Source organism: Chrysoperla carnea, chromosome 2, assembly GCF_905475395.1.
Source record: "Chrysoperla carnea chromosome 2, inChrCarn1.1, whole genome shotgun sequence".
NCBI lineage: Eukaryota > Metazoa > Arthropoda > Insecta > Neuroptera > Chrysopidae > Chrysoperla > Chrysoperla carnea.
Genome location: NC_058338.1, coordinates 10,213,901 through 10,238,681, shown reverse-complemented (window position 1 = coordinate 10,238,681; position 24,781 = coordinate 10,213,901). Strand labels below are relative to the sequence as shown.

The 24,781-nt window shown below is 28.2% G+C and overlaps 1 protein-coding gene across 2 annotated transcripts in view; it reads right to left on the bottom strand.

The window, feature by feature from the left end:
• The window catches only part of LOC123291956 (box A-binding factor-like), a 99,015-nt gene that overhangs the window by 5,469 nt on the left and 68,765 nt on the right, over positions 1-24,781 (bottom strand). Inside the window, exons 3-5 of one of the 2 annotated variants that reach the window (XM_044872434.1) lie at positions 22,648-22,760; positions 21,092-21,466; positions 62-231 (exon numbers count right to left, since the gene is read on the bottom strand). In XM_044872434.1, coding sequence (XP_044728369.1) covers positions 62-231; positions 21,092-21,466; positions 22,648-22,760 — 658 coding nt within the window. The remainder of the gene's footprint in view (positions 1-61; positions 232-21,091; positions 21,467-22,647; positions 22,761-24,781) is intronic. The other variant, XM_044872435.1, reaches the window with a different exon arrangement.

The following is a 24,781-nucleotide window of genomic DNA, read 5'->3' as shown; positions in this document are numbered from 1 at the left end:
TTATTTTTAAATTAATAAACAAGAAAATATTAAATAATTTGACTACAGTTGAACAGCGTACCAAACGCCTAGGCTGCTTCACCAATGGTCTATTCATTCCATTCATCTTGTGATATAGACCACACGCATTACATAAATAATGGCCAGTTCCATCACGACGCCATAATGGTGTGGATATTGCACCACAATTTACACATTCACGACCTTCTGTATAAAATTCGGCGCTATCAACTATATTTAGAAAAGTTTACAAATAAATACCAAAATAAAGCTATTTGTTTAAAAAAAAAAAAGTATAAATTATATACTAAGTTATCTCGAAATTAAAATATTTGTTGAGAAAAGCTTTTTACATCATCATTATTTATAATCATATTTATAAAAATATTTCCAAAAATTAATTTACTTAAAACAAGTGATAAGAATTGTGTTTTAATTAACAAAAATAATTTAATTTCCGTTTTCATATCTACTTTAAAATTAATATTTCTAAGAATTAGATGAGATTCATTTTTTGTTTGTTCTAATTTATTTGCAATTCTAATTTAATTTCGAAATAAGTCAGTTTTTTCAGAATCGTGTACAACATCTTTCAAAATAAAACACTATTTTCAAATTCTCTTTAATTAAGATTACTAGACAAGATATTTGTGAATATGTAGTTTACGCTGTATGTATCATATTAAAAACATCAATTATAATCTAAAAACCATGATGTAAATAAATATCGTATACATGATTAAAAGTAAACAAAAACAAATAGTAATAATACTATTTATATATTTGTATGCTCGCAAAGCCTTTCATATGGCCTGACGTAGTACCTTCAATGTACATCTGATTGATGTTTACTGTCACGTGATATGTATAATTTTAAAAGATTAATTTTAAAAAAATAATAATAATCCTTATATTTTATAAAACATTAAATTTTGTGTTTTGTAATCTAAATATCATGATTAATCATTAGAAATTTTTATCCAATCGATTTATTCTTAGTGGACAAAAGTTTTGGACTTTTCTCGACAAATGTGACACACTGTACATTATCTAATTTGCATTATTTCTCATATGTAAATTAGAATGTTAAATAACATTAGAAAATTAATAATAATAACTCATATATGTATTTTTTTTTTTTTTTTGTAAATAGGGGTCAGCATACTTTCAATTAAAATCGTATATAAAATATACATTTAAGCGTACTTTCAGTATAGTACACAGGTGTTATCAGAGTCAATACTTTACGTATTTACTGCTGTACAAATACCCACCAAAAAAAAAATAGACACCATATAAATATTCACATAATGTTACTCATTATTAATGTGTGCATAAGTTTATGAAATTAATTATTATAATAGTACAGCAGCTAGCCCAGAAAATGGTCTTCGCATGCTATTTTGACAGTCACCATTAAAAAGTCGTGTAGGGCAATATTGTCAGCCTCATGATCACTTTTTAACATTTTGGTACTAAAAAAGCCTCAGCAATTTTAATATAAGCTTTTGCTTGTTTTCATTTTTAACCGATTGCAAATTTTTTGGCTGACAAAAAAACAATTGCATATTATTCCTCGTGAAAAAGTTAGTCCAGTGTTTGCCGACCAAAATGTATGCTACAGCGAAGAGTGACCACCGCTCACATTTGCATGAAGTACGCATGATATTTTACATCACTTAGTGGTTGGTATATAGCATGACAAGATCCTTTTGAACGTTAAGCTGCTGTACTATAATAAATGTATTGTACAATACCTGTATAATTTATTTTTACATACATTGGTAAATGTACCATCTAATTGACAAATTAAATATGGAGTATTGAGAGGACCACAAACATGTTGTATAATTATTAGATATATTAACAATTACCAGCCTTTGAGGACTTATTAGGCTAAGGATTTATTACCCTGACTAGTGGCTCGTACAGAGTCACTCAAGTCAGTCAGTTGTAAAACTTTCACCAAATTCAATGTTGTAGTGTACGCTCGCGGAAAAACTTAGTTTCATTATACTTATACTATTAAGTATCCGAGCCAACACAACAAAAAGAAAAATTTGAAAAATAAAAACACAAATTTTCTGATCCCAACCTTAGCAATAACCTAAATGTTTAATGTTTTGAGGAGGGAGACACTCAATATCTTATTTTTAACTCAATGGTTTTGTCAGCGATGAATACTGACTGAATACCATATGAAAATGTTATCATTAAAATATAATTGCCTATATACTAGTATATACTAGTACTATACTTGCTGTTTAAAACAAAACAAAACAAAATGTAGCTGGGGCAATGTCAATTATTTTCACGCAACACTGATTAAACAATTTAAAAAAAAAACACACCATGCTATAGGTATTAGGTTATTGGATGGGTAAAAAACATAATAAACTAGGCATAAGGAACATGGATCATATTCATATAATGTGAAAAAAAATAATTTTCGTTCCTAGATAGTTAAAAGAATAATCGCGAAGGGTGTACCATTATCTTAGAACAAATAATTAAACCGCATAAGAAGAAAATTTCTACTAAATGACACACATATTTACACCAATTTCAACCGCCATTAAAGTGCCATCTATAGTTTCTAGGAATTGCGAATATTGAGTTAGAAAATAATTTACATTTTTTCTAAACACATTTTACCTGCATTTGAAACTATAGCAACTTGTAAAAATTGTGAAAAATATTTATGCAAAATGAATACAAATTAGAATGACATTAAAATGACAGATAAATCTTAATATCGAAATTTTCCAATTAAAAAAAGTTTCCAAATGTTTCAAATAATGATAATAATAAATAAGAATGTTTAAATCAGTTCACGAATTATGTAGCGTTGTATCACATTTAATTTATTGTCATGACGACAGGACATACTTATTAAAAATAGGATCACAATCAACAAATTATGAGTTACCATCTATAAAGAGTCCATCCACATCATCATGGTATTCAAATTCAAATAAAGATTTACAAGATATCTTTGGAACGAAATGTGTAATACCAAAAAAACATACATTACGGATTTATAAAACATGGATACCGGATCGAAACGATTTAAATGAATATTTTACATTATTTCATGTAGTTTATGGTATACGGTTAGTAATAGAATAATTAGAAACTTTATCTGTACCTACCACTTATATCTGAGGTGTTCTAGTTCTACAGCCATAACTATTAGACTGTCAGATACTGGTCGAAAGAAATAAACGTTTCTTTACAGTCTTCAAAACGTATGGAAGCTTAATGGTATTCCGAAAAAATCACTTAGTATACTTTGCTTTCGACGAAAAGGTAGGGCGCTTGAAATGAATGCAAGAAGTCCGGGTTCGAGTCCTAGTTTCAGTGTATTTTTTTTCAATTCTCTTTAATTAAGAAAAAGTTAAGCTTTACTCCTTCCAGAGGTACAAATAAAGCTACAAAATTTCTAGAAACAATTTTTGCGATGTAAAATAAAAAATTTTTATATACTTGTATGTATTAGGTGTCAAGCTGACTTAAAACGAAACCATAAGAATAATAATTCGTCCAATAAATATCGAAATACATTAAAATGGTTATCAGCAGAGGATATTGTACGAATCTACCAACAAAAGGATTTAATTAGCCCGGAAATTATTGATTTAATATTGATATTCCAAGAAGCAATGGAAGCGAACAGAGGAAGTCTGCGTAATGGAGCATTACCGTGCAAAGCACTTTTACAATTAAATGATTCTGTCAAAACTTTACCAAATGAATTTTGTGTGAACGGGAATTTAGTTGAAATCACTGAGAACGAAGTGATAATTTTACGAAGTGGTAACAACTATTCAAACGCTCAATTACAAATAATCGAAGCTGCACAATTTAAATTAAATTTCCAATACTTATTATATAGAGAATTTCTTTTATATTGTTTTCCATATTATTTCATGAGTATTAACACATTTGTAAAATTTATTTCCGAATTAGGTTGGCCACGAGAAGAGATTCCATTTCTATTTTATGCAGCCGATGTACATGATCGATTTGGACTCTCATTTCGTGAATTTATGGTAGTACTAGCGGCAATTGATCCGCATACAAATCATGGTGGGGCTCCAGCTGAGATTCGATGTCGTTTTATGTTTCGTTACTACGATCGTGATCATGATGGTAAATTAAATTATGCTGAATTTAAAACATGCGTACAACATGTTCGCAAATCTCGAAAAGAAAGCACAGAATTGTTAGCAGTTAGTGTTGAGGCAGATAATTCGTTGAAAGATATGGGTTTGAGTAGTAGTCGATGTGAAATTATACTTAGTGAGTTCCTACAAGCTGTTGGTTCGTTAAAATTTCGAGGAACATCGTTGTTATTTCGATCAACAGTGAGTGTTGTAACATTAATATTTGACATTCAGGAGCGAGAACGATTAGCTGAACAGAAATCGGTACGATTAAAAAAATCTAGTAACGATAAAAGTTTTACGTATTTATCATCTGCTAGTCAAAATTCGAGTGGAAGTCGATTGAGACAATTATCTAGTGACGATGATTATGATGTTGCCGTACACACTATTCGCTTACAAAAGAGTGGAACGTTAATTAATATCGACGATATTTTTGCATTAGACGATGCAGTTAGTCATCCAAACTTACTCCAGGCGCAAATCAATCCAGCTAAACGAATATTATCCCTTGATACATTTAACGAGAAATCATTACCAAATGAAGTATTAAAAGGTTTACGATATCTCGTACAACTGAACAAGGTAACAAGTAATATGCCAAAATTTAATCAATCAAGACCCCCACATTGGGGACAATTGGATTCATCAATGTATTGTCGAAGTTTCATTCAATTATGTAGTCTGGTTAAAAATCAATTACAAAATGAAAAACGTTTAATCGAAATCAATTCACCGGTGTTTGTCTTAGGTGATATCCACGGTAATCTATCAGATTTATTATATTTTGAGAAGGTTTTATGGCATTTTGGACCAAGTTTATCACCAGTAAAAATGCTTTTTCTTGGCGATTACGTTGATCGTGGTATTTATAGTTCTGAGGTAATATCTTACTTATTTGCGTATAAAATACAGTGCCCTCATAAATTATTTTTATTGCGTGGAAATCATGAAATACGTAGTATCCAAAAATTATTTACATTCGAATCGGAATGTTGTAGAAAATACGGGGATAGTTTGGGTCGAGAATTATGGGAGGCAGTAAATAGTGCGTTTGATGCAATGCCAGTGGCTGCGGTTATTGATTCAAAAATATTTTGTTGTCATGGTGGTATTCCACCACCATGGTTGTGTCCTGTGGCTACGGCTATTAATTCTATACCAACATCTATAAGTGAACCAGACCAACAATGTCCTTTAGCTTGGGAGTTAATGTGGAATGATCCAGTTCGTGAAGATCTATTAACTGAAACTGCAATGATTGAGCTAATTGCAAATGAAGGCTTTGGAAATAATACTCGACGTGGTACGGCACATGTGTTTAGTGTGGAAGCGTTGGAACGCTTTTTAACAATAAATGGATATTCGCATGTGATACGGGCACATGAAGTAGCACAAACTGGTTTTAATGTTCAACAAAATGGTAAATTATTAACTGTTTTCTCTTCGTCAAATTATTGCGGTGGTGTGAATGAAGCCGCATGTGTCGTTGTGGATCAAAATAAATTACGAATGTTGCGATTACAACCAGATTAGTAAATCGCTGAAATTTTTGTATCAAAAATTTTTTTTTTTATATTTATTTTTTATTTTTGAAAAATAAAATTTGTTATGTTTTGTTTTTAACTTTTGATCCCTCTTGTATGAGTTTTATTTCAGGGAATTACCATAGTAACGATATACTACTTTATTCATACAATTGTATGGATGGACATATAAGTCTATGGATTTGAAATACAGGTTGGGTCATTTTAATTAATTTAATAGCAGCCCCCGAAAGCGGACAATGGTCGACAAAATTTGTAAGTAAAAAACTTTTGTAAAATTCAGAAAATTTAGGTAAAAATTATTTATTGATTTCAAGGACAGTTATCGAAGTTATTTTTGATAATTATCGATTTATCTTGTCGTTTTAATCCCATGTTTATCCTTGTTTTTGTCACTTTTAAAACCTCAAATTCAACGAAATTATTTCGATAACAGAACATTTTTTCTTTCTTAAATCATTCCAAAATCATTTAAACTATTTTATAATCATAATTTTTTATATTTTTCTACTAATATCGTTGACGCATGAACGTCCTTAAACCAAAATAAATGTAGCTAAGTAATTAAAAATAAAAATAAAATAATTTTTTTATTTTCTTATCACTATAATTTATATTTTTACTCATAATTATTTAATTGTGATGTGTATGTATTTATGTATGTGATTATTGGGGTAATTTTAAAAATAAACAAATGTTTTTTTTTTACACTACATGACGTATTAAACTAACTTAACTGTACAATGGAAACACAGGAAATATGCAAGAAACCGATAACAGGGTTTGTGTTTTATTTTGTTACATATTTAGCATTTTACATTACTGACAATTTACTTCCAGTTAAAATAAACAATATATTACATACAAACCGGACGGACAAATAATCGCCTCCACATATAAATATTTCTATTTTAATTTTCAAACGAAGGAAAATTAATTGAAACTAATAAAATTTGAAATATTTTTTATTTTCATTTTTCATAAAATAAAATAAAATCGAAAAATTTTTGTTATCTCCAATTTCGATAAAACTCAGTTTATAAGGTAATTTTGACCCAAAAATTACAAAAATCGTGTGTATTTGTTGACTGGTCGAATAGTTTTTGAGATACGGACTAAAATCGATCGAAATGGTGCGATATCTCAGAAATTATGCATCCAATCATTAAATTAACCCGATTTTTATAATTTTTGGATCAAAATTGCCCCATCCACTGAGTTTCATCAATTTCCAAAACAAAAATTTTTTTTCCGATTTTCTCGATTTTTTCAAAGGGGTACCCCTTAAAAAAATTGCAAAAAATCGAAAAATTTTTGCTATCTCCAAATCCGATAAAACTCAGTTTATAAGGTAATTTTGACCCAAAAATTAGAAAAATCGAATGCATTTGTTGGCTGGTCGAATAGTTTTTGACATACGGACTAAAATCGATCCAAATATTGCGATATCTCAGAAACTATGCATCCAATCATTAAACTAACCCGATTATTATACTAATCCGATTTGATTTCTTATCAAACTCTGTAATTATAAAATCAGTGTTCAAAAATTCTATAACTTCGGTAAGACAATTCAATGTTGTGTTTACTACAGGTGTAATACCCACGTATATGTAGTAATTATAGTATATATCCATGGTAATACCATACAAAATATAAATAATTAATAATATACAGTATATTAACAAGTCTGACACTGAATTTCTAGTTTTATTAATTAATTTTAAGTAATTAAAAAGATATTAATTACTAAAATAATGGTTTAGTTTTCAAATTTCCAGCCAATAAAGCTACGGACTAAAACTATTTGAATCAAATTTAAATTTCATGAATATTCCATATTATCGCCCATTCCTTCTTATTTGCGACATATTCACCGTTAAGTAATATGGCTGGTATACCCGAGCATAATAAGATTTCAAGAATAACCAGCAACTAAGTCCATACTAAGAATTAAAAGAGGATGTTTGTGAATTTAAAATTGAAATTGTTTTTATAATATGACAATTAAAATAAATAATTAATTATTATTGTTCTCTGGTAATTATTATTTTGTATTTTGTATTTGTATAGACTTTTGAACTTTAATGCTATGCATTTTTATTTTTATTTGTTCGTTTTACTGTGTATAGTCGTAGTCGTACTTGAAGGTCTGTCTGTTTATTGCACACATAAATTATGATTTGTAATAATTTGTTTATTTAATTAAACAAAATAAATAATAATATAAAATGAACTGTTTCATTTATATTAAATGTGGGTAGCAGCAGTAGCAGGTATTATAATAGCTACTAAGGTGGATGTTTTATTAATATTATTTATTATACAAGCGATTTTATTATACCACTAGCAATTTCCCATCCGATTCGCTAGGAAATTTCAACTTTAAAAACAAAGAATACCACGATTATATCTTTTAATTGTATTCCCCTAAATCATTCTATCTATTTTAAAAATACTTATCAAAATCCGTTTCGTAGTTTTAAAGATCTAAGCATAAATAGGGACAGACAGTTTAGTGACTTTGTTTTATACTATGTAGTGAAGAGTTTATATTGGCTGTCCACGAAGGACACACTTAGGCTATAGAGCCCATTGTGATACCATATATGTGTTTTACCACCTTTCCGCTGATAATTTCATTTATCAGCTCCTCAATTTCAGAGGCTGAGTGCATCTCCTTCATGCATATACAATGCACTACACCAGCCCATCACAACTATTTATTAAATTAATTTTGTTGCGACGGCGGGAATCGAACCCGCTACCCTAAGCATACCGCGGACGGTAGTGAAGAGAAGGATGATACTCTACAAATTTGGTTTTTGCGCTCTTCACTGGTCTGGTATTCGATTCCCGGTGATTGAAAATCACCGACGAAATACCTTATAACAATTGTTAAAATTTATTTAGTCTTTGTTTTAAATAAAAATGACAATAACAAATCAAATCAAATGAGTATTGTTTTAAACAAATAAATTAGTAGGTAGGTATGTAAGTATGAAATCATTTGCTTTTACGTTGCTTCACATCTTAGTATTTTTATTTAATTATTTATTCATCATTTATTAGGATATTCTTAGAATTATTTATTTATACAGGATGGTTAAAAATAATGCGAACAATATAAAAATGGCAAATAGATAGAGAAGTTGGAATTAGAAAATGAATTTAAAAAAAATTTAACTTTCATAACTTTGGATGAAATTTCTCTGTAAATATTAAACTAAATATATAATTTAATGCACGCCTATGGTTTTCAATTTTTTTACAACAAAGTTTTGAGAACAAACAAAAAGAAGTCGTGTTCGTAAATGAGCAACTTAGATCAATTGGGTCTTGCATTCGTAGGACACATCTTGTAAACCGTTAGTTTAACAAAAATTTACGCGAAAAAAATGTTCCTTATAAAAAAATTAACAACTTTTGTTTGAAGCATTTTTTCATAAACATAACGGTTTACCCTTGAATGCGCAAATTCTATACAAATATGTATTATATAGGAATTACAGTTCTGTGTGGATTCTTAGCCACATGACGTAAAGAAACAAACGATTCCGTAATCAACACTGTCTATACATGGTATTTCAACAAATAATTCAGTCAATTGTTTGTTATCACTTGTCTAAAAGTAAATTAAGATTTTTGAAATCAACAAGAAATTTAAAACAAATGAAAAACGATTTTACAAGAGGCGCCAAAATTTAAATATATTAAATACTTTGACTGCTCTTTAATGTGATTGATCACGCAATTTATTTGTTCAAATTTCCAATAATATTTGTTGTGCGTAGATTTTAAATAGAATAATTGATTAATGATTGAGAATAAGAATGATATATTATATATCTGTGTCAATAATAATACTTTAATGGTTCTGATGTCAATTTTTAAGAAATAATTCCATGTCATTTTATTGAAACCCGAGAAAAATTAATTGCAAGCCTATCTTTGCGCCTCTCTTAAAATACCCAAATGTGTAAATCAATATTACAAAATTAATTATTATTTATTTATAAAAAATTTAGTATAAATATGATGGGAGCGCAAGTAAATGTATATTATACTCAGATAAGGAAATCTTTATTCCTGAGAATCCTGATTTGGATAATCAAATAAACTTATTAAATCGCTGTATTGTCTTCGGTACTTAATAAGAATCTAAAAATCGAGCTCAACCACCGTTTCAAGGGAGTCAAAATCATGTTCAAAGTTACCGTTACATACAAACTAACATACGTATGCAACTAATAACAGCGTGTTAAAATAGGATAAATTGTAGCAAGAACTTTTCTAGAAAAATAAAATTTTACAGGTACAATGGTACATCTTAGGCGTTTAAGTAAATAGTAGTTTTTGGAGATTGAATAGGGAATTTGGAATAGGGAATTAATCTCTTTTATAAAAACATTTAGATACAAAACCCTTATAGAATTTGAAATGAAAAATGAATTTTAAAAGCAAAATATACCGTGAGGAATGAACCAACCAGATGTTCTGAGTCACTGGCAGTGAGTGGCCGTGCAATGTATACTTCACTTTTCAAATCAAGGAAAACATGAATATCAAACCAAAATATACAAAACAGATACCAAAACAAAACCAGAACATAACGTTTCATTTACTCACTTGGGTGTCGTAAATAACGTTTTAAAGTTTCTATATTCTCTTTTTTTGATTCACAGACCGCTGTACTGTCAGTGTTATAGCGCCTTTTACAAATATACAACGTTGTTCGTATATACTTGCTATTGTGTTTTTATATTATCATTTAGGTATGTTTTCGGAAAATTTTTCGTTTAAGGGTGTAAAATAAGAGACCAAAATTTTTATTGGAAAAACATGATTCTTGGAATAAGACACTTTGAAATTTGTGTTTGAAAATGAAATTATGCTTTTTACAAAGAAACTCAACAGTTGAGAAGCGATTTTCTCTAAGAAATCCCATCAAGCACATGTCTTATACACGGTAAGAAATGAATGACGTTTACTACAGTGCTGGTATGGTATAGAGACGGATACTATAGTATTTATGTTCGCATCAGTAATATAACAATATTGAATAGGGCTATTCACCAGAAATATTGTGAGTATTGTCAGCCAGTAAGGGCCTGATCCCCATACTGCATTGTCTCGTCCGCCATAACTATTGCTAATTTAACTATTCCCTCAGTGGTCAAACCAGTATGCCGTTCACACCGATACTGACATAGTGATATCCACAAAAATTAATATTAATTAATTAATAATAATTTTGAGTTAGATTACATAACAGTTTGCATTTTTAATAGCTTTGTACTGCAATAAACATATTACCAAAGAAATTTGAATTCATGCTTCCACTTATGTATACAAATTTATGACTACAAATAAATTGTTTTACAAAAAAATTAATTTATAATACACCAAAAACCATTATTTCTGAATAAAAGAACGTCTTTCTATTCTCTTTCCAAAAGAAATTTAAAACGATTGAATGAATGCACTTAAAGCCAAATATTTTACATATAGTAGGGGTATTATTATAAATAAAATTTCCAAATTCTCGAAAAAGTCAAATATTTTCTTATAAAGAAAATTACACTCGTTTTTCTTTAAAATACATTTAAAGTGATTAAATGAGTGGCATTTTTGTGTTATTTCTTCTATAAGTGATTCTCTCGAAATCTTTAGCCATTAATATTTCAAAAACTAGGTATATATCGCAAAATTGTACAACCAATTTTCCAAAGTTCTAACAGAATCCACTCTCAAATTATAAAACCTGAGTCTCAAATATTTGCATACACTCATATTTTTTTTGGGAACGTTCTTAAACCAAACATACTGTATACAATATACATAGGGTACACAACAGTATACCAATAACTTTTTAAAACCATCTATAAGTGTCTCCATAAATTACTTAATTTTTTTTTGAAATATATAAATTTGTAAAACATAATTCAAATTTTTAGGGATTAAAAAACATATCACCGTGTTCATCAACTCCATAAATGTATCATATTACTAGGTCTATAACACACACAAAAAAATAAGATTTTTAAGCGCCAATATCACATGCTTATATATGGCACACTTAAAAGGCGTAACTAAAACCCATCAAAAACAAAAAAAAAAAATATTTTTATATTTGTTTTTTTTTTCAGCTATCCTGGATTTGAATATTATTGATAAAATGATAAATATCAAAATAAAAATATTATTGAAAAAGAATTTGAACTTCCTTTCCTGCAAGTAAAATCTATGTTTCAAATAGATAAAGTAAGTATCGTTATTGTTAAATATTGTTTATTTATAAATGATATTCTATGAAGTTTTATCTATATTTCCTTATTTATTATAAAAATAAATAAATAAATAAATAAGTACATAGTTATGATCATGTGTGTCTTATCTATGATTGTATTGTAACCACCAAAATATTGATAATCTTACAAAAATAGTAAATAAAATATGACTAGAAATTCTGGCTACCTTATAATGTGGTTAACACTTCAATTTATTGTGATAAGGATCAATGTCATTGAATACATTGTCCTTTGTTTAGAAACCAGTAAACATACGGAAGGAAAAGTCGATTCAGTTTTGCCAACTTTCAATTTTCAAGCCCACTAAACAGACGAAAGAAAACCTCTAAAAACCATTAGCAGTGGATATTTTTCGACAGATTAAATAGAGATATTAAATTATTTGCACACTAAAGGAACTGTAAAACCATCAGTTTTAGTGGTAAAACAACTGAGTTTGTTATGTACTGGCACAAATAGTTTTCCAATACAATGAGCAACTAATTATTTTGATATTGGGAATTTTAAATATTTTGCCCTCTTGGTTAAAATTTGTTTTTTCTACAAAAAACTGAAATAATCGACTTTTTACGATTTAAGACTTGCAAAGAAGTTTTTATTGAGAAAATATTTTTCATTAGGCAAGATCAAATCAAGATTTATAAATTATTAGAATTAATTATCGAATCATTTACGACTTTTTTTACCCTTTTTTTTCGCCTAATTGGCGCCCTCACGTGTAAACAGTGATGTTTACGAAGAAATGTTTCAAGCAAAAGTTGTTTATTTTTTGATAAGGAACATTTTTTACATTTAAATTTTTGTTCTATCTCTAACGGTTTACAAGATGGATCCTACGGACCCAAGACCCAATTGACCTATGATGCTCATTAACGAACTCGATCTCACTTTTTACGTTCTGAGTACGCTGGAAAAATTTCAGCTCGATATCTTTTTTTGTTTTTGAGTTATCGCGTCCACAGACGGCCGGACGGATGGACGGACAACCGGAAATGGACTAATTAGGTGATTCTATGAACACCTATAGCAAAATTTTGTGCGTGGCATCAATATTTTTAAGCGTTAAAAACTTGGGACTAAACTTAGTATACCTTGCATATTACATATATGCATGGTATAAAATTTCTTAACTTAAAAGAATTGAAAAAAAACATATACACCAGGAATCGAACCCGGGTCAATTGGATTCATGCCAAGCGCCCAAAAAAACCAACTGCTCCATTTATGCAATTTTTCATCTCTAGACATAATGTGCAATTTTCGAATGTACGCTCTTAAATAAGTTACGTTATTTTTAAATAAAATATAATTTTTGTTAAAAAAATTTGCTCTAAAATTCTTGTGAGTGAATAAAAATAAAATATTGAATGTGGTGACCACCACAAAAATAATATCAGAATCAGACTAGACTTTTTAAATTGAAGACTAGACAAACAAAAACTAAAAAAAAAAATAAGAAAACATCAAAAATGTTGATCAGAGCAGACAACACAAAACAATTAACAAACATTAAAATTCTATTACTATTACTATATTAAATATATTTTTTAAGTTACTTTTTAAGTCAATTTAACTTAAAAAGTAAAAAAAAAAAAGAAAATATACTTATTTAGTATAAAGTGCCTATTTAAGAACAAGATACAAGAACTGATTAACAAAACACAGGTTAAATACAACACATTTATAACATGCATATTTTTAAAATTAGTGTTTTTGGAAAGTTTCTTTTTTATTTTGGGGCTAAAATATTTTTATTCTAGGCTTCAATTTTTTGAGATTTTTTTTTTGTGTGTATGAAAACGAACAAATCCAGTATTTTGTATTATTTTTTTGAATTTTAGCTTTAGAATCTTGCAAAATGACGAGAAATTTCGTTTGGACGAGAAAAGATTGCACAAAATTTTTTTTTTATTTAATTCTATTCATCAAACACCATAAATATCGAAACCTTTCGACTTGTTTCTATTTCTCAGAGATGGAAAGCCAAAATTGTAGTAGTACAATACATATAAAATATTATAAACTATTGAATAACAAGTTTAACCTTCAAAAAATTGTTTAAAAATTATCAACAGTTTTGATCTGTTACTTTCATAGTTTAATATTTATATTTAACACGATACCCGCCCGCCTCTCTGGGCTTAAAAGTAAAACACCACCGTTTTATAGCCTCCACCTATCTTGATCTCACTTATCCCCCTTCCATAACACTTGAAGGGATTGTTTTACGTAGCTAAAAGATATGCAAAGTTTTTAATTTTTTAAATTGTAAAATAGTCATAATTGATTGAGTATATCAGAAAAGGTGGCCATGATTTCTTTGACATTTACTGTTTTAAATTTGATTATTTTGCTCCATCTGTGATCATTATTTTGAACCATAAATTAAAGATTTCAGTAAAAAATTAAAATAGTAAATGCCAGATTAAATTTAATGTTTTTAAATAATATCTATATATTCATAATTTATAGCTCATGTGTCATTCTGATGTATGAGCTGTTTTTCTGTACAGTTTCATTGAAAAGCATTCGCTAGTTTTGGTGTGAAAGCGTAACAAACAAACATCCTTACTTTCACATTTATAATATATAGGGATAAGGATAGGGATTATATTCAACTTGGTACAGTTTGGGTTGAGACCCCTAATGTTGTCTAAAATTTAATTTTGAAATTTTCTTGAAAAATAATCCTTGGTATACCTCAGAAAAAACTGTCCCGCAATTAATAAATAAATTCTATGAAATTGTTCAAACAAAAATTATAAATTTTAATTTAGATTCTTAACATAAATTTTCAAATAAATTATTAGCAATGGTTATAAAAAAAAATAAAAATACATGCATATTTTGAAAAAAATCATGTTTATGTCCAGAACATATTAAAAACAATAATTTATAAAAATAGAAATGATATTTTTAATTTTTTTTTTATGTGTGCGAACTGACATAATACATATCATATGTAATCAATACGCCCATTTCAAACATATATTATTTGTTACATATTAGAGACCTTTTTTTCACTTTTACAAATGTGTGATTTGTGAATTATTTAAAAAAACTACACACTAAAACTTAAACATTAAATAGGTAACCGTAGTCCTCTTAAAAGGATTTTGGAGTTTTTAACGTTTCAAAGCACATAGATTTAGAGAATGCAAATAAAATTGAGTAGTAGTTCTGAATTATTGGTTTATTGATCTAATTTCACCCGAATTTAAATGAGATTTGTAACGAGAAACGCTTATTTCCACGCTTTTGGATCAAGTTTTTTTTAAGAATAAAGCGTTTTTATAATCAAATAGGATTGTATGGAGTTTTAAGAAGCTTTTATCATACGTATGTTAATATGCAACAGAAACTTTGAATATGATTTTGAGCCCCTTCAAAATATCGGATTAACTCGAAATTTGCATACTTATCTGGACTGATATCAATACAACAATTTAATAAGTTTACTTGATTATCTTGACCAGGATTTCTAGGAATAACGATTTCCTTATCTGAAAATATATGTATTTATTTGCGCTCCCACCATATTTATACTGAATTTTCGATAAATAAATATAATAGTCTAATAATCCAATGGTTTTAGAAAACTAAAAAAGACGCTTTTGTAACTAGCTGAATTAAAATGTCGAAAATTATTCTTTAAATTCAAAAAATCATTTTATCGTAAAAAAGTGTGGGGTGCTTTTTAAGATATTTTATAATAAATTTATTTTTACCAATATCTGTCTATAAAATATTTAAAATAATTGAAAAAAAGTTCTTTTAGAGTTACAAAAACGTGTTTTTTTAGACTATTTTTTTAAAAAGTTTTTGGTAAAAAGCTATAGAAACCTCGAAAATTTTGGAAAAGAAAAAATTTTGAGTAGAAATTTGAAAGTAAAATAATATTTTTCCAAAACAAAGAATAGCAAATTAATTTTTATCAATTTCCACAATCATACAAAAACAAAAATCAAGAATTTATCGAATTCAAATATAATCTATGATTTATTTATTTTATAGATTTTGTTAAAAACTAAATAGGGGCGTTACATATTCTATCTCCTGGGAAATAAGTAATTTTAATATGTGTAATATTGATCCGTATATTATTAATGCTGTCAAAATATGAATGTTTTATTTTTAAAAATTGTTGTTTTTATGTGACCATAAATTAAATATTTCATATAATATATTTATATGTTTATTTGTTAATTTATTAAGAATATTATTAATGACTTTTTTATATAACTATTAACACATCGTTAATTTTATTTTATTATTATGCTTTTGTAAAGCATTCAAAGATTTTAAATTTCACGGGAAGGCTCATAAACTGGCAAGGTGATTACATCCCAAGAGACACATTTCCTTACTTTCGCCCTTGAAAGGGTCGAGTGTGATAGTGTCTTCCAGCTAAGAGATGTTTTCCAGATGAGATGTCTAGAGTTTTAAATAAGTAAACACAAATCGACGAAAAATAAAAAAGGACGTTTTGATTTGTCGAATATTAGAAAACAATAGGAGAAGGTGTCCTATAGTTATCCCCCTAAGATAAAAATTAATTTATAGTCGAAATACTTTTGGTGTCTCTATTCAAATGTTGCAATATTGGCATGCCAATTTCTTTTAATTTGTTCAAATTTTTTGAGCTATTCAATATTTCTCAAAAAGGATCGTTTTACTGACCTCGTAAGAATAGCTAAGTAAAATGATCTCATTGAATTTTTTACCAAACAGTTCTCAGAAAATATTAATTTTTTTTTTTTACATTCGATCAACGCTTAGTATGAAAATGAAACAAAAATCACTGGTAAAATCATATAAATCAACATATTCAAGACCCGTCTCATGATGGAGGATCATTTTACCTATTATAATTTACACACAAAATAGGGATCATTTTAACGTATATAAAGGGGATCATTTTACCCGTATAATTGAATAAAGTCATAAAAACTGGCCTAATCATTTATTATATGCCTATCAAAATGTGTTTATAATAGTATTAAGAGTCAACGGAAGCCAAGAGTTAAAAAACCAGCCTTACTTGGCCAGACGCACAAAATTTTGTGAACAAAAAACAGCTGCTATTGCATGATGGTTGATATTTTTGACATGATGGTGCTAGTATCTTAATTGAAAAATCCAATATAAAAATTTCCCTAGAATAAGCGAAATATTTCAAGAAGATATAAGTCTTGAGAGTGGAAAAAGGGTTGAGATAAGAGTTTGATTATCTAAGGAGGAATGATAATTTTGGCGTTATAAAATTGTTTTACCAATTAAAAGTATTAGGTTTAGATTTGTTATTGGCCAAATAAGATATACCGAACTAATTTTGTATTCACTCATAAACTTATGATTTTGTCAACACTGCAGCGAAATGGTGTAAAACAATACAATAAAAACAGGTCTAAATTTTGATGTGATCAAATCAGAAAGGATCAGACCTCACAGAAATCATCGTAAAACCCTTAAATATTTTTCAAAAACATATTCATTCACTTAAAACACTTTGATAAATCATATATTAGTCTTAACCATATGTGTTGTATGGATATGTAACTACTACAGTCCATCTCACCCAACATCCAGAATTATGACTAAAACCGTACTCTATCAAGTGATGTTACATTTTTGTATATACGCACAATGGATTCCGTGTGTGGCATGAGTCAAAAACTAGAGTAACACTATCGGCATTTCATGTCTGGTTTACTAATGGTGTCTACTGCCTTTCAACTAAATGAGTTTTATATACTGATAATAATTAACAAAAATATTGTTAGCTTAGAAGTAAGCGAACTAGTTAGCAGTTTTTAGTTTATAAGAAAAGGTATGTTTTATTTAATATTTATTGTGTAAGTATAATGACTTAGGTCATGGCTGGCTGAGATGCTCTTATCAATAAATAGAAATAATAATAAAAGTAGACATTTTGACTAATTTTCCCTAGTTTACCCGAAAAATTCTTGTTGTTAACAAAAAAGTTATATGCATAAATACATGCGCTCTGATTGGTGTTTGAGGTCACATGGTTATCGATATCAATTATAGTTAAATCGATTATATTTCATTTCGAATAAGACTTATTAAACACTTTCAGTTTTGTAATGATGTAAAAGAGGCTCACAATCAAGGAATCAATCATTTTAGTCGTAAGCTTCGACCGATTTTTCGGGCTAGTAGAACTTTTTTTGATTCATTTTTGATTTGATTCATTTATGAAAACACAACTCAGAAATTTCTTAAAAAATTGTTGCTGATAATGTTTTTGATAGAATCAATATTTATACTCTAAATTACTAAAGTTAAAAATAATTACGAAAGAAAAAACTGATATTCTATTTCACAATATTTCATTTTCTTGAAAATGAAAATTAACTTTGCAGTGCTCACGATTAAACATAAATATTGTTTTTTTTTAATAAAAAACCATGTACAGTCATGTAAATTGTTTAATTAACATTCAAAATTATTAATATGAAAAGAACGTGAGTGTACATTCAACATTTGAAAAACACATTTATAATAATATACAATGCAAATTATATACAAAGTGTCTAAAAAAAGTAAAGAAAAGTAAAAGAAAAAATATCAGTATAGAAAATCCGTGAAAAATATTAACACGTTTGGCAACCGATAAAACTACTGTTTCCTTGTGAAGGTCTGTTCATACCATATGAAAAGGTATGTTAATATAGGTAACTACACCGATCTGAAATACCCAATCAAATTTGGTATCGAAAGAAAGATAATTTTATTACGAAAATAATGGCATCCAATGACAATGAATAATGGCTGATTATCAGATGGTTGACGGTCGACCTTATAGCGTCTCTTAGACGAATTATACAAATATGCAGAACATAAAAATATTTATATGAGTTATTTTTGTATGATTTTATGCTCCACTGGCAACATTTTTATGGGCCACTCTGTATATTTATAACAATGTATATAGTAAGTGTTAAACGTGCCTTTTATTACAGATAATTATTTTATCATCCATGAAAAAATATGTGATCAAATACCTTAAACAAATCAGCAACGCTAATTCTATTATTTTTAATACTATTTCATTTTAAAACTGTACTTAAAGATTTTCACTAGCATTGAAAAAATTATGGCTAAGTTTAATATCGATTTGAGGAATCTAATTAGTTATTACTTTTATCAACTTTATTGTAAGTAATTTAAGCCTTGGTAGTCGAATCAATAGATGGAATATTTGGATTTAAAGTCAAAGTCATTCCAACTGTTTATTCAAATGAAACAGTTTAAACCGAGTTGCGGTCTAGGCGTCGGTTCGGTTAGAATTCCTCTTTTAAAGTTTGCTGTGATTGTCTATCGTCTTATCTATGCATATTTATGAAAAATTATAATTTTCTTTTTAATTAGAGGTAGTTAACAAATATTAATTAAATTTTGTTATCATTCGTTTACTGCATGCATGTCCTTAAAATGACACCACTTAAAACATTCTAAGTTTTATTACCTTGTGCGCTTTCAACGATAAAAGAATTGTCTTGGTCAGTTTTTATTGTTTGTATCATTTCATCGGAATGATTGCTGGATATGTTTGACCAAATCCGTTCAGTCGTATAATAACTTATTCAAATCATTTTGCTTAAAACTAAGACTGCATTTAATAAGATGATGTATTATGGGTAAAGTTTAGGCTAGGCACTATAGATTCTAAGACGTGTTGTGTTACCACTTTGTAAATTGACGATAATAATAAATAATTTTGAGTTAAAAAAAAGTTCAAAAATAATTTACCAGGCAGCCACTTGCCAAGTTTTCAGCGTATAGTGGCCTGCTTAGTTCTGATTCCCATCAGCGTATATTCGAAAACCGTTTTGCTGGACTCTCTTTGTCTTGGTATCAAGACAAAATCGATAATCGACATCGACTTTTCGAGCCGCGTGAAAGAGAACACTCAAGAATTAAATTGTTTCTGATATGAATTATTTGAATAAACCAAATAGCAGATATAACAAAGTAAAATAATTATTACTGAAAAATGTCAACATGCATTTTACGTCAATAAAAATGATTCAAATAACTTTCTTGTAAATAAACAATTATAATTTCCTATTTAATTAATGATAGTTAGCAAATAATTAAATGTTTTTATCGTATGTTCATAATAAGCGGTGAAAAAAAATTGTCTTGGTCAGTAATTTTAAAAAAGTTTTTTAAAGAAGCACAATTTCATCAATCTTTGGTAATATTTTTAAATTAAATTTGGCACATCAAAATCGCTCCAATCGTTTAGGAGGAGTTCAATGACAAACATACGTAGAGAAGGATTATATATATAAAAGCAAAATGCCTTTTTCTATCATCATCAATGGCGACCAGCCCTGGATCAATAGAGGAACAAACCGGATAACTTCCTCTGGCAATCACAAAATAATGTGTTTGAAAAAGAAAGATTAAGATCGTGGGACCCTCGTTAGGAAAGAAGTTCCTTATGAAGCTGTTCCTTAAGAAACAAATATAATCGTTAAATCTATACATATAGGTAATCTGTTCAATCTGGAGTGTCGAGTAGGCAGGGTTCCAAGACGCACAAAATTATAGTACCTACACGAATTTTGAAATTTTTGTAATATTTACATTCCATACCTTTGAAGTGATGAAATGAATGGAACTTGTGTGTCATGTCTTCTATGAGTGATTTTTTCTAAATCATAAGGCGTCAATTTTTTAAAAACTATGGTATATATTGTAAAAAGTTACTATTAATTTTCGTCTAATTTTTCCAAATTCTAGCCTAACTAATCGACTCTCAAAATTTGAAACGTAAGTCGCAAATATTTTCACACTTATTTTTTTGGGAACGTTCTTAAACTCTATTGTATGCTTATTAAAAAAATATCTAAAACCTTTTGTAATAAGGATAATTTGATGTTGTACAACGACCTTTATAAAATTAAAACAATAAATTGATAGCAGATTTTAGATTTTAAAAGATTTTTTCTATCAGCCGACTATTAAGTCTTTAATCTAATAAATCTTTTAGAATCTAAATCAGCCTTTAAAAAATTATAAAATAATTACTTACTTGCACTTAAAGCTGTAGTTGCATTTAAAGATGACGTATTTGATCGACCAATGGTAAGACATGCCCTATTCCCATCCAATATTTGATTGTCATATTCTTCAGCTGTTACCCATGTACGTCGCGTTGAACCCACTATATTGCTACTATTTGCACTTGCATCTGTTAATTGTGGTGTAATTGCACAACTATACTCATTTGTTGGATATATGTGATTTGTATAACGTGATGTAGCAAATATATTAGTCGAGCCACGGCGATGTGTACGTGAAAATGATGGTAATGTGGTTGTTGATGTTTTCACAACTGTCGAATAGTCATCACCATTACCACTTGATGAGGTATTATTTAAAGGTAAAGTGCTTTGTGAAAGGAACTCTGTGAAAAAAATGAAAATTCATTCATTAACTGGAACCTTTAATGAACTTTCTCAAGCTGTACGGACTTCCGCAGTGTGATATCCGAGGTTAAAAACAGGTTAGACCCTGATATAATATCAATAGTAATATTTTTATTTATAGGCAACTTTATTACAGATATAACATACAAATTACATAGTCTGCTTTTTTTCTAATCGGTACATTGTGAGGCTGTGAATCTATTTTATGTCAGTACCTAGCACGATAAGCTTGGAACCGAGGGATAAATCATGGAATTTGATAAAATAATAAGGAAGATATTGCATGGAACTAAAGAAATAGTATGAGGTGTGATGCATTAAAGATGAAGACATCCTCATATTTTTGTTATTTACAGGAGCATCAATTTGAAATTGTGCACAGTCATACAGAGTGGAAATATTAAAACCGAAATCAGTATTCTGAGCAACCTTTTCGTATAATTATTATCGATAACTCTAACCATCTCTAACGCTAGGAAAAATATTAAGAATTGGCTCTACTTGTCAATTTGTAGTAGGCTGATTTTAAAGTTCAGATTTCGGTAAAGTATCTTTAAAAAAAGTGCCCTATCACCTTGTGTGACTGTGCAAGAAGACACGCCGAACAAGGTTAGAAGAAACACCACAAGTATCACCTCCACATTATCCCAACATTGCCGTAATCAGTTCCTCGCCGAATCGGTGTACAAATATCTAAAATATTAGCAAGCTTACAAATTTTTTTAAAGTCATTTGGAGGGCGAATTGACTATGAAGCCAAAAGGATTTTTCTAAACAAATTATCAAACCATAGTAATTATTTGGATAATAAAAGTAATTTTCTATGCGTTGTTCTATTTACAAAGACAACATTGTCTCAATTTGTTTTAAACAAAAGAATTAAATGTTTTTTCTATAGAATTTTTTTTTTAATATTTTTAAAATCAGCAAAAATTGATGAAAAATAATAATTAAATGAAAATTTATTTGTGATTCATTATATTTTTATTTTTTTGTTTAATACAAATTTTTTAATTTATGAATCATTAAACCAATATTTTTTTTGTAACCAAGTAAGTCTATTGATTACAAATAAAAAGTAATACTTCAAAAAATTTAAAGTGAATAATGATCAAAAAATTAGGATTATTAAAATTGTTTTGTTTGTTTTTGTACTTACGTGGTGTTGTCCATATATGCGAATTATTTTGGGATCCTAATTCAGGCGTTGGTGATCCTGTATAGTATCCAGTCATGTTGTTGTAATTACTACTGGATTGAGAATACAAAGGACTGCAAAATAAAACAAAGAAAACAAATTAAAAATTTAATAAATGGTACCTACTGATATATTTTTTATTTGCTAGTAATAGCTTAAGAGATAACTGTATAAAAAGCACATTATTTCATTCCAGTTCAAGTTTTTAAACGGAGCAAAAATTCTAAACTAGCCAACTTTCTGGTAGTAAGGTTTCCTAGGATAGCGACCGTAATTTGGAGATGAAGGTGCGATCTATATAAGTATGTTACTTTGTAAAATAGAATTAATATACTAGAGTTATTTTACCGTGGCCAAATTTGAGATCTTCAAAGCATGTTTTCGAGCCTAATAGTACAATTTTATTGATTCGAGTTTATATTTTTGCAAAATATAAGTTATTTTAAAGCAGAAATAAAATACTGAACTACTTAGAATAAACTGTGTAGTTTAAAAGTTTTGTACTTTGTTTTTTTCAAAGTTGGTCCCGGAAAAATGATTCAAGTGTAGGTGCAAAATATAGGTTTTCTGATAAGATGTCATGTACAATACTAAACACGGTGTTTTTAAAAGGTCGAATGTTTCTAAAAGTTTTATCTTTTGTAATCTTTTATTTTCTTTGCAGGAACTATGCAGGAAAGTATATTTTGCGCTCCTCTCGTTAGAACCTCAACAGAAAAGTAAATGCGTCTTAAAATATTCAAATTAGACGTAGATGGAAGGCACAGCGAAGTAGTACTAATAAAGTTTTCACCAAAATAGACTTTTTCTTTAGGAACTTTGAATTATTTTCAAAGTTATATTATATCTAATTCTTAAGTACTGTATAGATTATGCTATCTTTTCAAGACATGCCATAATGACCATATTCGTACAATTTAGTGCTAAGCAGAGTCAATAAATTTTAAAGTAGGGTAGCTATTGGATGTTTTCGTTTTTTTAACCATTATCGAGATAAAGTTTGGTTAGTTAAAGTATTTATTTTTCCAAATTTCTCAAATCATATTAGAGCAAATTTGAAATAGTTTTACTTAATTGTATTGAAACTAACCATTTAGAGAATATATAAGACCATTTATTCTCTAAAAAATTCTATTTGCCTTGATTTTCGAAATATCGAAAGCTGAATATTTAAAGAAAATTTCCAATTTTCCAAATTTTGGAAAATACGCCAGAAATGGAAAAATTTTATTTTTACTTTTCGTCTTATATCATCAAGTCATCCCATCTAATAATTGAAATTTACTTTTTTTTTTTAAATCTGTAGCTTTTCCTGAGAGTTACTATCCTGTTTCTACATCCTTATTATATAATAATTTTTAAACATTTCTTATAATCAAATTTTGCAATTCTCGATAAATTATGTTAATCAAAATCAGGAAAAAAGATCTACAAACTGTGTATTTTAAAGAGAATTTTAAACTAACTTTAAAAAACAATCCCCCCGAAAAAAAAGAAAATAAAAAAATTAAATCCAAATAAAAAGCTTTAACCTTTTTTCCATGTTGAATAATAATCACAAAACTATAATCACACAAAAAAAAATTCGATAAAAAATATTCACATAATCACTTCAAAAAATTATAAATAAATAAATAAATAATAACAAAAAAATTTTTTCAAACACAAACAAAAGCAATTTAAAAATGTATATAAATGAAAGAACGAACAAATAATGTTCGCTCCAAAAAGAAGTTAATAGTCCATCGCGCTATAATTATCACACTAATGAATGAACTAATTGTTTTTTGAAATACATACACCTAATAATTTTATTATTCATTCAAGAGCTGTTTGTAAAAACTGTCTCTTAATAAAAGTCTTAAAGCCAGTGCTTATATTATTAAATCACAATCACTTAACTTTTAAGTTGATGACTTAACGCATTGACCAACAGTAACGAATTAAAAGTCCACCCAACTGTTTTATTGTTTTAAATATCATGAAATGATTTAAAGTAATAATTTAATTTTAAATAAAAAAAAAACTAAAACACTTGTTAGAGGTGTTTAGGTACGTCCTTGAAGATGGCCGTAGTTGTTGTACAAGCCACGTG